The 13,937-nt window shown below is 34.2% G+C and overlaps 1 protein-coding gene across 1 annotated transcript; it reads right to left on the minus strand.

Moving 5' to 3' along the window:
- Positions 1–10,764: 10,764 nt before the first annotated feature.
- On the minus strand, positions 10,765–11,749 carry CPXCR1 (CPX chromosome region candidate 1). Its single transcript, XM_057717615.1, has 2 exons — positions 11,433–11,749; positions 10,765–11,368 (listed from the first exon to the last, which is right to left on the minus strand). The coding sequence occupies exons 1-2, from the start codon at positions 11,747–11,749 to the stop codon at positions 10,765–10,767; spliced, it is 921 nt and encodes a 306-aa protein (XP_057573598.1).
- Positions 11,750–13,937: the final 2,188 nt, after the last annotated feature.

Here is a 13,937-nt window from a genome sequence, read left to right on the forward strand (position 1 = left end):
AGATTACATGGATACAATTAAGATATTGAATCTTCAACCTATAACTGTCCTCTCTTCAACAAAGTTGAAGAATTTTCAGGGTTTTTTTTTTTTTTAATCCCTTTTAAGGAAAGAAAAGGTACAACATTAAGAAAGGAATATGAATGAGAAAAAATAAAAGAGAAGTATTACTTGCAAACTTTGAATTGCTAGATGAATCTTTACTGGAAAATTAAAAACCAATATGGGTAAGAAATGTGGAGAATGGAAATTTGTGGAAGGGGGATTATGCTAGGGAGATCTTTTTGTGGTTTTATCTTTCAAGTGAAGAAAAGTGAATCTGATATATATTCTTTAATATTCAATTTGTTCAAATGTAGTGCACTTGGAAAAGCTGTGCTGTTGTTTGTATTTATTTAAATATGTAATCTATAATTTTCTAAATGTGTTCTAAGTGTGCAGAAAGTAATCCCAAATGTACAAATAAGAACAAATGCTCTGTCTGTCATAGCCTTTAATGATATCTAAAACAGTCTGTTATAGTCTTAATATATATATATTTTTTACCTTGTAGCTATGACTTTTAAACTTAGTGATTATTGGGGCTTCCTAGGTGGCACAGTGGTTAAGAATCCACCTGCCAATGCAAGGGACACAGGTTCTATCCCTGCTTCAGGAAGATCCCTCATGCCACAGAGCAACTAAGCCCGTGTGCCACAAAAATTGAGCCTGCACTTTAGAGGCCATAAGCCACAACTATTGAGCCCATGTGCTGCAACTACTGAAGCCCATGTGTCTAGAGCTCGTGCTCCACAACAAGGGAAGCCACAGCAATGAGGAGCCCGTGCTCCACAAAGAAGAGTAGCCCCCACTCACCACAACTAAAGAAAGCCCGAGCACAGCAAAAGAAGACCCAACACAGCCAATAAAATAAATTAATTAAAATAATAATAAATAACATAAAAAATAAACTTAGTGATTATTCATTTTTCTCTCCTGCTTCATGCATCACAGATTTGCCAGATGGTTTACTCACATTAAAACACTATGCCTCTGGTGATCAAGACAGTATGGTACTGGCACAAAAATAGAAAGGAAGATCAATGGAATAGAATAGAGAACTCAGAAGTAAGCCCAAACACATATGGGCACCTTATCTTTGACAAAGGAGGCACGAGTATACAATGGAAAAAAGACAGCCTCTTCAATAAGTGGTGCTGGGAAAATTGGACAGCAACATGGAAAAGAATGAAATTAGAACACTTCCTAACATCATACACAAAAATAAACTCCAAATGGATTAAAGACCTACATGTAAGGCCAGACACTATAAAACTCCTAGAGGAAAACATAGGCAGAACACTCTATGACATCCATCAAAGCAACATCTTTTTTGACCCACCTCCTAGAATCATGGAAATAAAATCAAGAATAAATGAATGGGACCTCATGAAACTTAAAAGCTTTTGCACAGCAAAAGAAACCATAAACAAGACTCAAAGGCAACCCTCAGAATGGGAAAAAATAATTGCCTATGAAACAACGGACAAAGGATTAACCTCCAAAATATACAAGCAGCTCATGCAGCTTAATACCAAAAAAGCAAATAACCCAATCCACAAATGGGCAGAAGACCTAAATAGACATTTCTCCAAAGAAGACATACAGATGGCCAACAAACACATGAAAAGATGCTCAACATCACTCATCATCAGAGAAATGCAAGTCAAAGCCACAATGAGGTATCACCTCACACCAATCAGAATGGCCATCATCACAAAGTCTGGAAACCACAAATGTTGGAGAGGGTGTGGAGAAAAGGGAAATCTCTTGCACTGTTGGTGGGACTGTAAGTTGGTACAGCCACTATGGAAAACAATTTGGAGGTTCCTTCAAAAACTACAAATAGAACTACCATATGATCCAGTAATCCCACTCCTGGGCATATACCCAAAGAAAACCATAATCCCAAAAGAAACTTGTACCATAATGTTTATTGCAGCACTCTTTACAATAGCCAGGACATGGAAGCAACCTAAATGCCCATAAACAAATGAATGGATACAGAAGATGTGGCATATATATACAATGGAATATTACTCAGCTATAAAAAGGGATGAGATGGAGCTATATGTAATGAGGTGGATAGAACTACAGTCTGTCATACAGAGTGAAGTAAATCAGAAAGAGAAGGACAAATATTGTATGCTAACTCACATATACAGAATCTAAAAATGGTACTGATGAACTCAGTGATGAGAACAAGGATGCAGATACAGAGAATGGACAGGAGAACTCGAGGTATGGGAGGGGGCGGGGGGTGAAGGGGAAACTGAGACGAAGCGAGAGAGTAGCACAGACATATATATACTACCAACTGTAAAATAGTCAGTGGGAAGTTGTTGTATAACAAAGGGAGTCCAACTCGAGGATGGAAGATGCCTTTGAGGACTGGGGCGGGGAGGGTGGGGGGGACTCGAGGCGGGGGAGTCAAGGAAGGGAGGGAACATGGGAATATGTGTATAAAAACAGATGATTGAACCTGGTGTACCCCGCCCCCCCCCAAAAAAAAAAAACACTATGCCTCTGAATCAAATTCTATTTACTGATTTTGATATTAGGTCATATTATCTCCTTCTGTCTCTGTTGATTATTCTTGCCTTCTTTGTTTGTTTCAAACTATCTTAAAGCAGGTTTACTAGAAAAAAGACTGAGATGGAGATCTATGTTTCTGAGAGTGTTTTGTTTTGTTTTGTTTTGTTTTGTTTGTTTTTTGCATCAGGGGCAGGATGGGAGACTACTGACAACCTGAAAGAAAGTGAGGAAAACAGGATTAGAGGCAGAGTTCAATTGTGAAGTTGTTAAAAAAAAGAATTTAGACAATTTCAAGGGAGCTCTGGGGCTGAGCTATCACTTCAAATATGTCCTGAAATGAGGCAAGGGGGCCAAAATTTTGTTTCTCTTGTTGGTCAGTAATTAGATGTGAGCTGACACTGTGGAGAGGGTGTAACCTTGGGAGAGGCAGCTCTCTTGTATTTATTAGGGAGGGATACCAGTGTAAGTGTAAATCCACATTTCTAGGGCTTTCATCTCCAAACACTGATTCAAGCACAAATCCAAAATCAGATGATAGAAACACCTATACTTTCAACCCTTTTATCTCTATTGATTAAGATGAGTCATTTCAGATTGTTTCTATGTATAGCAAGTGGTATTACACACTAAATATTCCCTTTGAAAGTGTGAATACAATTGAATATTATTTGAGAATTAACTTTTGTTGTAAATTTAGAAAATTCTCTGAAATATTTTTCATGCTTCCAATTTAACTTTTAAAGTGTCTCACATAAATTAGTATAAAATCATTACCACACATGTGATGTAGTTTGATTCTTTCAAAAACCTGTATTTGTTCTGACTAAATATGCCTAAAACATAACTTAGAAACAGATATCCAGTGCACTGATGACAGATAAATAATATAAGGAAGATAGAAAACTGTGTTGTAGCATACACTTTTGAAATAAAATATAAGAATACATTCTTAAATTCTAACTAATCAAAATTTGAGGGCATTAAAATGGGAAAAGGCTGCCATATTCAGGGTTCTAGAAACTTAAAAGTTATTTATTCTAAAAATGTATTCTTCACTGTATTGAGTACCTAATTTTCTGGCCTTTGTGATGTTAATACAATACATTACAGATGCTAATTATTGTATATATATGAAGTCATGGTATTATCATGAACCTATATTATAATATATAATGTTCTGTGAGGGAAATATGAAAATTACTAATTCAATCATAAAGGAATACATAAGCATGCTTGTTCCTATATATTTGAGAAAAAATAAGTATGTCTGTGAGGTGCTAAGCTTGCAAATTTTTAAATATTTAAAAACTCACTTTTTAAACATTGAACTGCATTACTCATCTGTCTTTTCCTTGGTAAAAGCTTGCCTTCTTTGTCTACAAAAGTTGAGAATCTTTCAAGTGCACTGTTGGAAAAGGAGGTATCTAGATTTCTTTATTTTGGATTTTTTTGATAGCACTATTCTGATTTTAATTTCTTATTTGTATAATTTCCTCAGTAGATATCTTTGTATGTATGAGAAAAATGTAAATATCCAGTTTAACTATTTTGTCCTGCATTTAAATCATGCAGTCAAATTTTGTGAAGTTTTGCCAGCTAAAGTATAGAATCGATGGATGGTAATATGACAGTGATAAAATCTACTTTTTAAATCTAATTGCTATGTTTATTATATCTTCAATTAGGAAGAATGAAGAAAACATATTTTTCCTATTTTATTTTTATTGGTATCTACCTGATGCCTTATATTTTTCTAAACTGTATTTTATATCTCATTTGCATTAATGAGATGAAAATTAAAAAAGCATATTTTTAATAAACATTTGATTTATTTGCCTGAATTGTCATAATCGGTTTAGTTTTTTTTTTTTTTTTTTTTTTTTCTTTTCTCTGATTTGTTGCTGACACTAAATAATTGTATCTGGAAGTAGCAAATTTACCTTCAGATAAATAAATTTCACCTGCCTTAAATATAGCCTAAGTATCCTCTGCTTCATGACAGTTTAGAATTTCTGTAATATAGTATACCTATGTATTAATTAATATCAATATGTTGTATTATACATACATACTTATTTAATAAGGCATAATATGAAACAAGCTTCCCATTAAAGTAAATCCCAGCAATATTATGATATAATATGATAACAACAGTGTGCACTTACTAACTCTGTGACCTGGAAAAGTCACTTGATTTGTTGGAAACTATTTCTATGCCTTTAAATTTACCATAAAAATATACACAGGTAAGATTATTGTTAAGACTAACACATGGAATGATCCTAGCATAGTGTTTTACACATAAGGGGTGACCAAAAAATATGAGTTGACATAAAGGTGTAGTTATGGAGTCTATCTTTATTCGTTATAAATATGCAGATCAAAGATAATAAAAAGGTACAGAAGTTTGAGCTGTAAGTACCAAGATAAGGAACCCCTTAAATATGTGTGGACATTTGTGCGTATAGGCATGTCTCATTTTATTGTGCTTCATTTTATTGCACTTCTCAGATACTGCATTTTTTACAAATTGAAGGTTTGTGGCAACCTTGCATCAAGCAAGTCTATTAATGCAACTTTTCCGACAGCATTTACTCACTTCATGTTTCTGTGACACATTCTGGTACTTCTTGCAATTTTTCAAACATTTTTTATTATTATATTTGTTATGGTGATCTGTGATCAGTGATCTTTGATGTTACTATTATAATTGTATTGGGGTGTCACAAAATCTACCCATATAAGATGGCAAACCTAATCAATAAATGTGTGTGTTCTGATTGCTGCACTAACTGGCCATTCCCCATCTTCCTCCCTCTCCTCAGCCCTCTATATTCCCTGAGACACAACAACATTGAAACTAGGCCAATTAATAACCTTACAGTGGCCTCTAAGTATTCAAGTAAAAGGAAAAGTCACATCTCTAAAGTCCCCACGTCCAAATACAACAACATTAGGGCTTCAATATATGAATTTTGAGGAAACACATACATTCTGTCTATAGCATTGTTTGTAATTCTTTTTTTTTCTCTTGATATAAATGACTACTTCATAAAGTAATCATTATAAACCCATGGGGGTTGGTATACAATGTATAAAGATGTAATTTATATGGTAATAACATCAAGAAGTAGGGGGAGACAATGGAAATAGATAGAAACAAAGTTTTTATATACTATTGAAATTGAGATAGTATTAATCCAAACCAGATTGCTATAGGCTGAGATGTTTAGTAATCTTCAGGGCAACCACAAAGAAAATAACTTTTTAAAATATATGGTAAATTGAATGGAATTAAAATTGTACACCAGAAAAGTATCTAATAACACATAAGAAAATAATGTAGGAGTAGAGGAACAAAAAAGACACAGAAAACAAAATAGCAAAATGGCAGGCATAAATCCTACCTTATCACTAATTATGTTAAATGTAAATGAGTTAAATATTCTGATTAAAATGTAGGTATAGGCAGAATGAATAAAAAACATGATCTTATTATATGTAGTCTATAAAAGGCACATCTTAGACTCAAAGACACAAACAGATTGAAGGCAAACAGGTGGGAAAATGTATACCCTATTCAGAGTAACCAAATGAGAGCTGGAGTACTCATAGTAATATGAACTAAAAATGCCACCTGCCATAGCAGTATATTGCAGCCATCAGTCACTACAATAGAGTCCTGATGGAACACAGGATGGAGACTTAATGCCTGCAATCAAATCAAGATGCTGCAGCCACCCCCGAGGGTGCACCCTGAGGAAACTAAGGATGAGAGAACACAAGATACTGGTCCCAGATAGCTGAGGTACATATCAAAGGAATGATTTCAGTTTGCCCACAGTCTTAAATCTTCCCATACAAAGGAAAGTGCTAAATTCTTTAACTTATAAATGGTTTTCTAATTAAAAGTAATCTTCTGATGTTCAGACTACCTGTCTTTGTTGAAAAAATTCCTCTACATACTGGTTCCCCCTTGCCTCTTTGGAGCGGTCTCTGAGAGTTATCTGAGATAATGTGTCCTGGGATTAATCTCTCAGTTTTGTCCCAGGGCAAATAAAACCTAACTCTCAACTTTTAGTTGTGCATTTATTTTTAGTCAACATTAATATCAGACAAAATAGATCTTAAAACAAAAAGTATTACTAGAGACAAAAAAAGGACATTTTCTGATGATAAAATGCCCATTCTAGCAAGAATATATAAAAATTAAGTGAGAATCCTAACAACAGAGCACCAAAGCACATGAAGCAAAAACTGCAAATTGAAGGGAGAAATATACAATACAACAACAATAATTAGGGTCTTCAATACCCCACTTTCAATAATGTATAAAATAACTGGACAAAAGGCCAAGCAGGAAATAGTCTTGAACAACACCATAGACTAACTAGAACTAATAGACATCTAATAGGAGGTTCCATCCCCAAGGGCTAAATACACATTCTTATCAAATGCACATACAACATTCTGCAGAATAGATTAGATGCTAGGCCATAAAACAAGCCTCAACAAATTTGAAAGAACTGAAAAAAGAAAAAAAAAAAAAAAACTAGAAATTATTACGCTTAGTGAGGAGGCATATCAAAAGTCCAAGTATTTTGAAAGCTAGGCCTCTTGCGGTCAGCAGTTAGCCAGTTGTGAATGCAAAGAAAAAGTTCCTGAAGGATATTAAAAGCACTGCTCCAGTTAACACATGAATAATAAGAAAGCAAAGCAGCCTTATTGCTGGTATGGAGAAAGTTTTAGTGGTTTGGATAGATAAAGCCAACCATATTATTCCCTTAAGCCAAAACCTAATCCAGAGCAAGGCCTAAACTCTCTTCTAGTCTATGGAGGCTAAGAGAAGTGAGGAAGCTACAGAAAATAAGTCCTGAAACTAGCAATAATTGGTTCATGAGGTTTATGGAAAGAAGATGTCTCCATAATATCAAAGTGCTAGGAGAAGCAGCAAGCGCTGATGTAGAAGCTGTGGCAAGGTATCCAGAAGATCTAGTGAAGATAATTAATGAAGGTGCCTACACTAAACAACAGATTTTCAATGTAGACTAAACAGCCTTGTATTGGAATAAAATACCATCTAGGACTTTCATGACTATAGCGGATGGTCAATGCATGGATTCAAAGTTTCAAAGAACAGGCTGATTCTCTTGTTAGGGGCTAATGCCACTGATGGCTAAGTTTAAGCCAATGCTCATTTGTCATCTTGAAAATCCTAGGGCCCTTAAGAATTAGGTTACATCTATTAAAGCTCTGCTATATAAATGGAATCATAAAGTCTAGATGACAGTCCATCTGTTTATAACATTGTACACTGGTATTATAAGTCCATTGTTGTGACCAGCTGCTTAAAAAATGTTTCAAAATATTACTCCTCATTAACAATGCACTTGGTCACCCTTGAGCTCTGATGGAGATGGAAAATGAGAATAATGTTTTTGTTTGTTTGTTTGTTTGTTTGTTTGTCATGTCTGTTAACATAATATCCTTTCTGCAGCCCTTGGATCAAGAAGTAATTTCAACTTTCATACCTTATTATTTAATAAATCCATTTTGTAAGGCTATAGCTTCCATAGATAGTAATTTATCTGATGAATTTTGGCAAAGTAAACTGTAAACCTTCTGGAAAGGATTCACCATTCTAGATACTGTTAAGAACATTTGTGACTCATGGGATGAGGTCAACATATCAACATTAATAGCAGTTTGGATGAGTTGATTTCAAACTTCATAGATGACATTGAAAGTTTCAAGACTTCAATAGATAAAGTCACTACAGATGAAGTGGAATTAGCAAAAGAATTATAATTAGAAGTGGAGCAAATGAATCAACAGACAGGATTAATCTCAAAAATATATAAACAGTTCATGTAGCTCAATATCAAAAAAGACAAACAATCCAATCAAGAAATGGGCAGAAGACCTAAACAGACATTTCTCCAAAGAAGACAAACAGATAGCCAAGAGGCACATGAAGAGCTGCTCAACATCACTAATTATTAGAGGAATGCAAATCAAAACTACAATGAGATGTCACCTCACACCAGTTAGAATGAGCATCATCAGAAAATCTAGAAACAGTAAATGCTGGAGAGGGTGTGGAGAGAAGGGAGCCCTCTTGCACTGCTGGTGGGAATGTAAATTGATACAGACACTATGGAGAACAGTATGGAGGTTCCTTAAAAAACTAAAAATGGAATTACCATATGACCCAGCAATCCCACTACTAGGCATATATCTAGAGAAAACCATAATTCAAAAAGACACATGCACCACCGATGTGCATTGCAGCACTATTCACAATAGCCACGTCATGGAAGCAACCTAAATATCCAATCAACAGAGGAATGGATAAAGAAGATGTGGTACATATATACAATGGAATATTAGCCATAAAAAGGAAAGAAATTGGGACATTTGTAGAGTCATGGATAGACCTAGAGGCTGTCATACAGAGTGAAGTAAGTCAGAAAGAGAAATCAAATATTGTATATTAAAGCATATATGCAGAATCTAGAAAAGTGGTACAGATCAACCAGTTTGCAAGGCAGAAATAGAGACACAGATTAGAGAACAAACATATGGACATCAAGGGGAGAAAATGGGGGGTGGGGGGAGGTTGGGGCAGAATGAATTGGGAGGTTAGGATTGCCATATATACATTATTAATAAGAAAAGAAATCAAATTGTATACTTTTAACATATGCAATTTATTTTATGTTAATTATATCTCAATAAAAGTTCTTAAAAAAGTGGAACTTAAAGATGTGACTGAATTGTTGCAATATCATGATAAAATTTAATGAATGAGGAGTTGCTTCTTATGGATGACCCAAAAAAATGGTTTATTGAGATGAAATCTACTCCTGCAGAAGATGCTGTGAAGATTGTTGAAAAGACAACTAAGAGATTTAGAATATTATATAAACTTAGTTTGATAAAGCAGGGACAGGGTTTGAAAGGATTGACTTCAATTTTGAATGAAGTTGTACTGTGGGTAAAATGCTATCAAATGGCATTATATGCTAGAAAAATATCATTTATAGAAGGAAGAATCTGTCAGTGTGGCAAATTTCATTGTCTTATTTTAAGAAATTGCCACAGCCAACCGAACCCTTAGTGACCACCATCTTGATCAGTCAGCAGCCATCGACATCAAGGCAGGACTCTCCACCATCAAATGACTGATATGTTAAAGGTTCAGGTAAAAGGTAGCATTTTTTATCAATAAAGTATTTGTAAAATTAAGGTATGCAAATTGCTTTTTTAGGTATAATGCTACTGTGCACTTAATAGACTACAGTATAGTGTAGATATAACTTTCATATGCACTGGGAAACCAAAAAGTTGTGTGACTCACCTTATTGTGATATTCACTTTATTGCAGTGGTCTGGAACTGAATCTGCAATTTCTCCAAGGTATACTTGTATATGTATGGGTGGAATGTAAAATGTGAGTGGTGATCATAGGCAATGATGAAGAAACTATCCATAAAAAATGATTACTATTATATGCTACCAGTTTAATATTTGTTCACTTATTTCTCAAATTCCTTCACTTCTACCACATGATTTTCTTTTAATGAGTTTAATTCTTATTTTGAATCATCATTATTATCTAAACACAGCACATTTATAATACTTGAAACCTTTTTTTCTAGTGACAGAAATTTTTATCTAGTTGTAAGCATACAATGCAACTTTCAATGTCTTTAAAATTATTTTTATTGAATTTATGAAGAACATTTCAGATATCAAATTTATCAGAGTCTCTAGAAACACCTGGTAGGACTGTGTCTAGCCCTCCAATATGCGTTTGCTATTGTTGTCAGAATCCTGTGAACTTGGAATCTGATAATATTAACAATACTTTCTTTCTGCAGGAATGGATATTAAGAAAGTGCATACATTTTGATAAATTTTGCCAGTTCATTTGCTGACTAGATACAGATCCAAGGCCTGATATTTTGATGATCTGTTTGTAATAGCACAGTGTAAATAGAGGTTTCCTTAGGAGTTGTTCTTCTCTTCTCAATGGTGTTTCTTTTTGATATATCCTATTTTGTTTTCATTTCTGCAACTCAATCTAACACTATTAAAATTTATGTTCATACAATTTTGTCTTAATTTGGTAGTCAAATTGTAATTTTTTATAAGTTAAAATTTAAAATTAACTTGCCTCAATTGAACTTAATTTGGAGGAAAGATGCAGGAATGCTGTCTAAATTCAACCAAATTGTTGAAACTACTTCTACAGTTGGGACATAGGTATTTCCAACCACTTTTGGTGCTTATAATTACAACCCTCATGTTGTGGTGAGATCTCAAACGATCCTCAAAAGCTTTTTGATTAAATGTATTTTGAATTTGGGCTTGTGGGATATAGAACACAGGCCTCACAAAAACATGGAATCCATCCTTTCCTTTAGTATCAGTTGATTTGTAAAATTTTCCTGATGTCAGCCTCTCAATGAGGGGATGGTAATAGTACACCCTCAAAGCCCTTCCAAATATTATGGTTCTCTCACCTTGAGCGAGGACATTTGGATGAAGAAGAAATGTTACATATTTTTGCTTCACCCACATGGTATTTTGATGACCTGTAGCCTGAGAGAAATGTCTTCCACAGAGCAGACTGCGAATCATTATTCTCATCTCATGATTGTTAATAAATGGTATTCTCCATGATATTGAGAGTTGGAGAGAAATTTTGTAATTTATGGTGTTATGACAGAAATCACTTGTTCTTATCTCCACTCTTCCTGAGTAAAATCTTGCTCTATTAATTAAGGGACTGTTTTTTTTTATCAATTCTTACTAGTGGGGTACTCTGATTGGTAATTCTCCCTAATCCTGACATGAGAAAGACCCATTTTCTAGCAATGGGAACCTGAATTATAAAAGACTCATTTTCTTTTAAATCTTCTTTTTGAGAATCTTTTTGGGTTTCCTCTACTTCAAGCTCATCATTTTCTGCTGCTTGAGGAACAGCATGCTCCTGGGAGGTTGGTGCATCTAGCTCCCTGTTCATTGGGCTGCTTCTCACCTGAGAAATCATATTAGAATCAGCAAATGAAGGCTCTACATCTGTGCTAGAGTCATTTGGAGTCTCATTTTCTAAATTTTTGAGATCATTGTCAGCTGGATTACTTCCTTCTTTAGTAGGAGATGTCATCTTGGGTTCTATTTATGAAAAAGAAGACAAAGATCTATTAAACTGAGGAATGCTCTATTTCATAAGAGACCAGTTTAGTCCTAGCAAAAAGCATATGAATATGTTATTCCTGAGCTTTTGCACACCTTTAAATATATATGTATTTCTCACATTTTTAACATCAGAATCACAGACACAGAAAATAAAATAAGGAAAAATAAAAACTGAGGGAAAATATGATTCCTGTTAAATAGGTGGTCTCATTACTTAGTTCTGGAACTTGTATAAGCATAGAATAACATAAACTTTCATCTGGTTAATATAGGAATGTACTCTCTGCACTAAAGCACATATAGTTCCCAGTAGGAAGCCTAAATATTCCCTTTTGGATGGCAAATTAAATAGAATTTTTATTTAATAAAATAGATCCAAACTACTGACCTGGGATTTTTAAATGAGGATAAAGAAGAAGACAGTTTTTTTTAAATGAATATATATATTTAAGAGAGAAGCAAGACCTATGTGAAAATAAAATGGTTGAATTTGTGTGGAGAACAAGCTATTTTTCCCTTGGAATTAAAAAAAAATGTTTTGTTCTTTTATCTGTTCTTTTAAAGCAATATGTATGCAAAGAGCAACAATTATGAATTACGTGGGAGAGCAAGGCAGAGCAGTAAGAGAGTAGAAAGCTGAATAGTGATGTCCAAATTCTGAGTCATTTATTAAAATATTTTTCAAATTCACCATTTCCTTTTCATTCTCATTGCCTCAACACTAATCAAACTGATAATCATATCTTGTTCCCTTTACTGCTAAAAGTAGTTGAATTCTCTGATTCTAAACTCTCAGCTCACTCCTCTCCTCTTACCTGTTTATTTCCTTTTGCCACCTACCGGCTCAAACACCTTCAGTGGATAGAAATTTTCTGAGCCACATATTTCTTATTCCTCTCTATGAGAGGACTTGAGACAATCTGAGTTGGGAGATTTCTTCAGAGTTAGAAAGGAAATGTTCTTACTGAAGGCAATGGCGGAAAGGAAGGTGCAAGGGGGCTGAAAACAAATCTGAAAGAAGCTGAGAATTTAACAAAATTACTTCTATTTTTTTATGGCTACCTTTATGAGCTAACCTAGAATTTATGGATAGGTCAGCTGGATTTAAAGATGTAAAGTGGCATAGACCTTTATCTTATACTGTAGTCTTCAGAGATCCTCTATAATTTGACTCCTCCCCTGTTCAACTTTCTTTTCTTTATTCACTCGGTGTTTTTTCTGTTCTAATACTGCAGGTCTTTTTTTTTGTTATTTTATATTCATACTTAACATACAATATAACCATTAAGTTTTTATTTTCCAAAATTTGATATTAAGTCAAGTGTTTTCTCTCAAACACTTGTTAATTGAAATTTGCCTTTATTATTATTTTTACTGAGGACAGTAATCACAATAAGATTTTATTCTGTGTGTTCCACTCTACTGTTGTTCTACTGTCATGGAACCGTACACTCTTTACCTTCCTGCACTTTTAAGCACACAATTCTTTGACTTCTGTTACTATGTGGTAGTTTGTTACCCTGCTGCTTCCATTATCCTTGCCTAATTTTACTTTTTTTTTAAAATTCTTTCTAACATTTAAATGTAGTCATTCCTCAAGACATATTTCTTGAACCTCTAGTCTACTTTTTCTTGCTCCCTTCTACAGTATCTTAATACACTCCCCAAATTTCAAGGAGTGGGTCCTTGCTGAGTTTAACTGAGGTTGATCTGTTCAAGACTGTCAGTGAAAGAAGTGTTCTACCAAGATATCTCAGCAATCAGCAGAGTGATAATCAAAGTAAAGCAATAAACAGAGTCTATGTTTTAGAGGATATCTAAAAAAAGAAAAAAGAAACAAACTCACTAAGTTTGAGGATAAAAGACTGGCTGCTTCTCAATAAGGTTGAGATCCAGAAATTTGGTGGGAAATGAAGTTCCTGGTAGTCATCTAGATCTTGTCAGATGCACCCTAAAAACAAATCAAGATATTTTCACAAATCAAATGGAGACTAGTTAGCTCTCAGACCTTCTACCTCCAAGTAAAGTACTTATTCTGTTTTGCCTATTAATTTCTTGTTCCCTTCTACATTCTGCATTCACATTTTTATATAAGATATATCCAGTTTATATACTCATATCTATCACAGATATTTATGCTATTAGACTATATTAAG

The sequence above is a fragment of the Hippopotamus amphibius genome, chromosome X, assembly GCF_030028045.1.
Source record: "Hippopotamus amphibius kiboko isolate mHipAmp2 chromosome X, mHipAmp2.hap2, whole genome shotgun sequence".
Classification (NCBI taxonomy): domain Eukaryota; kingdom Metazoa; phylum Chordata; class Mammalia; order Artiodactyla; family Hippopotamidae; genus Hippopotamus; species Hippopotamus amphibius.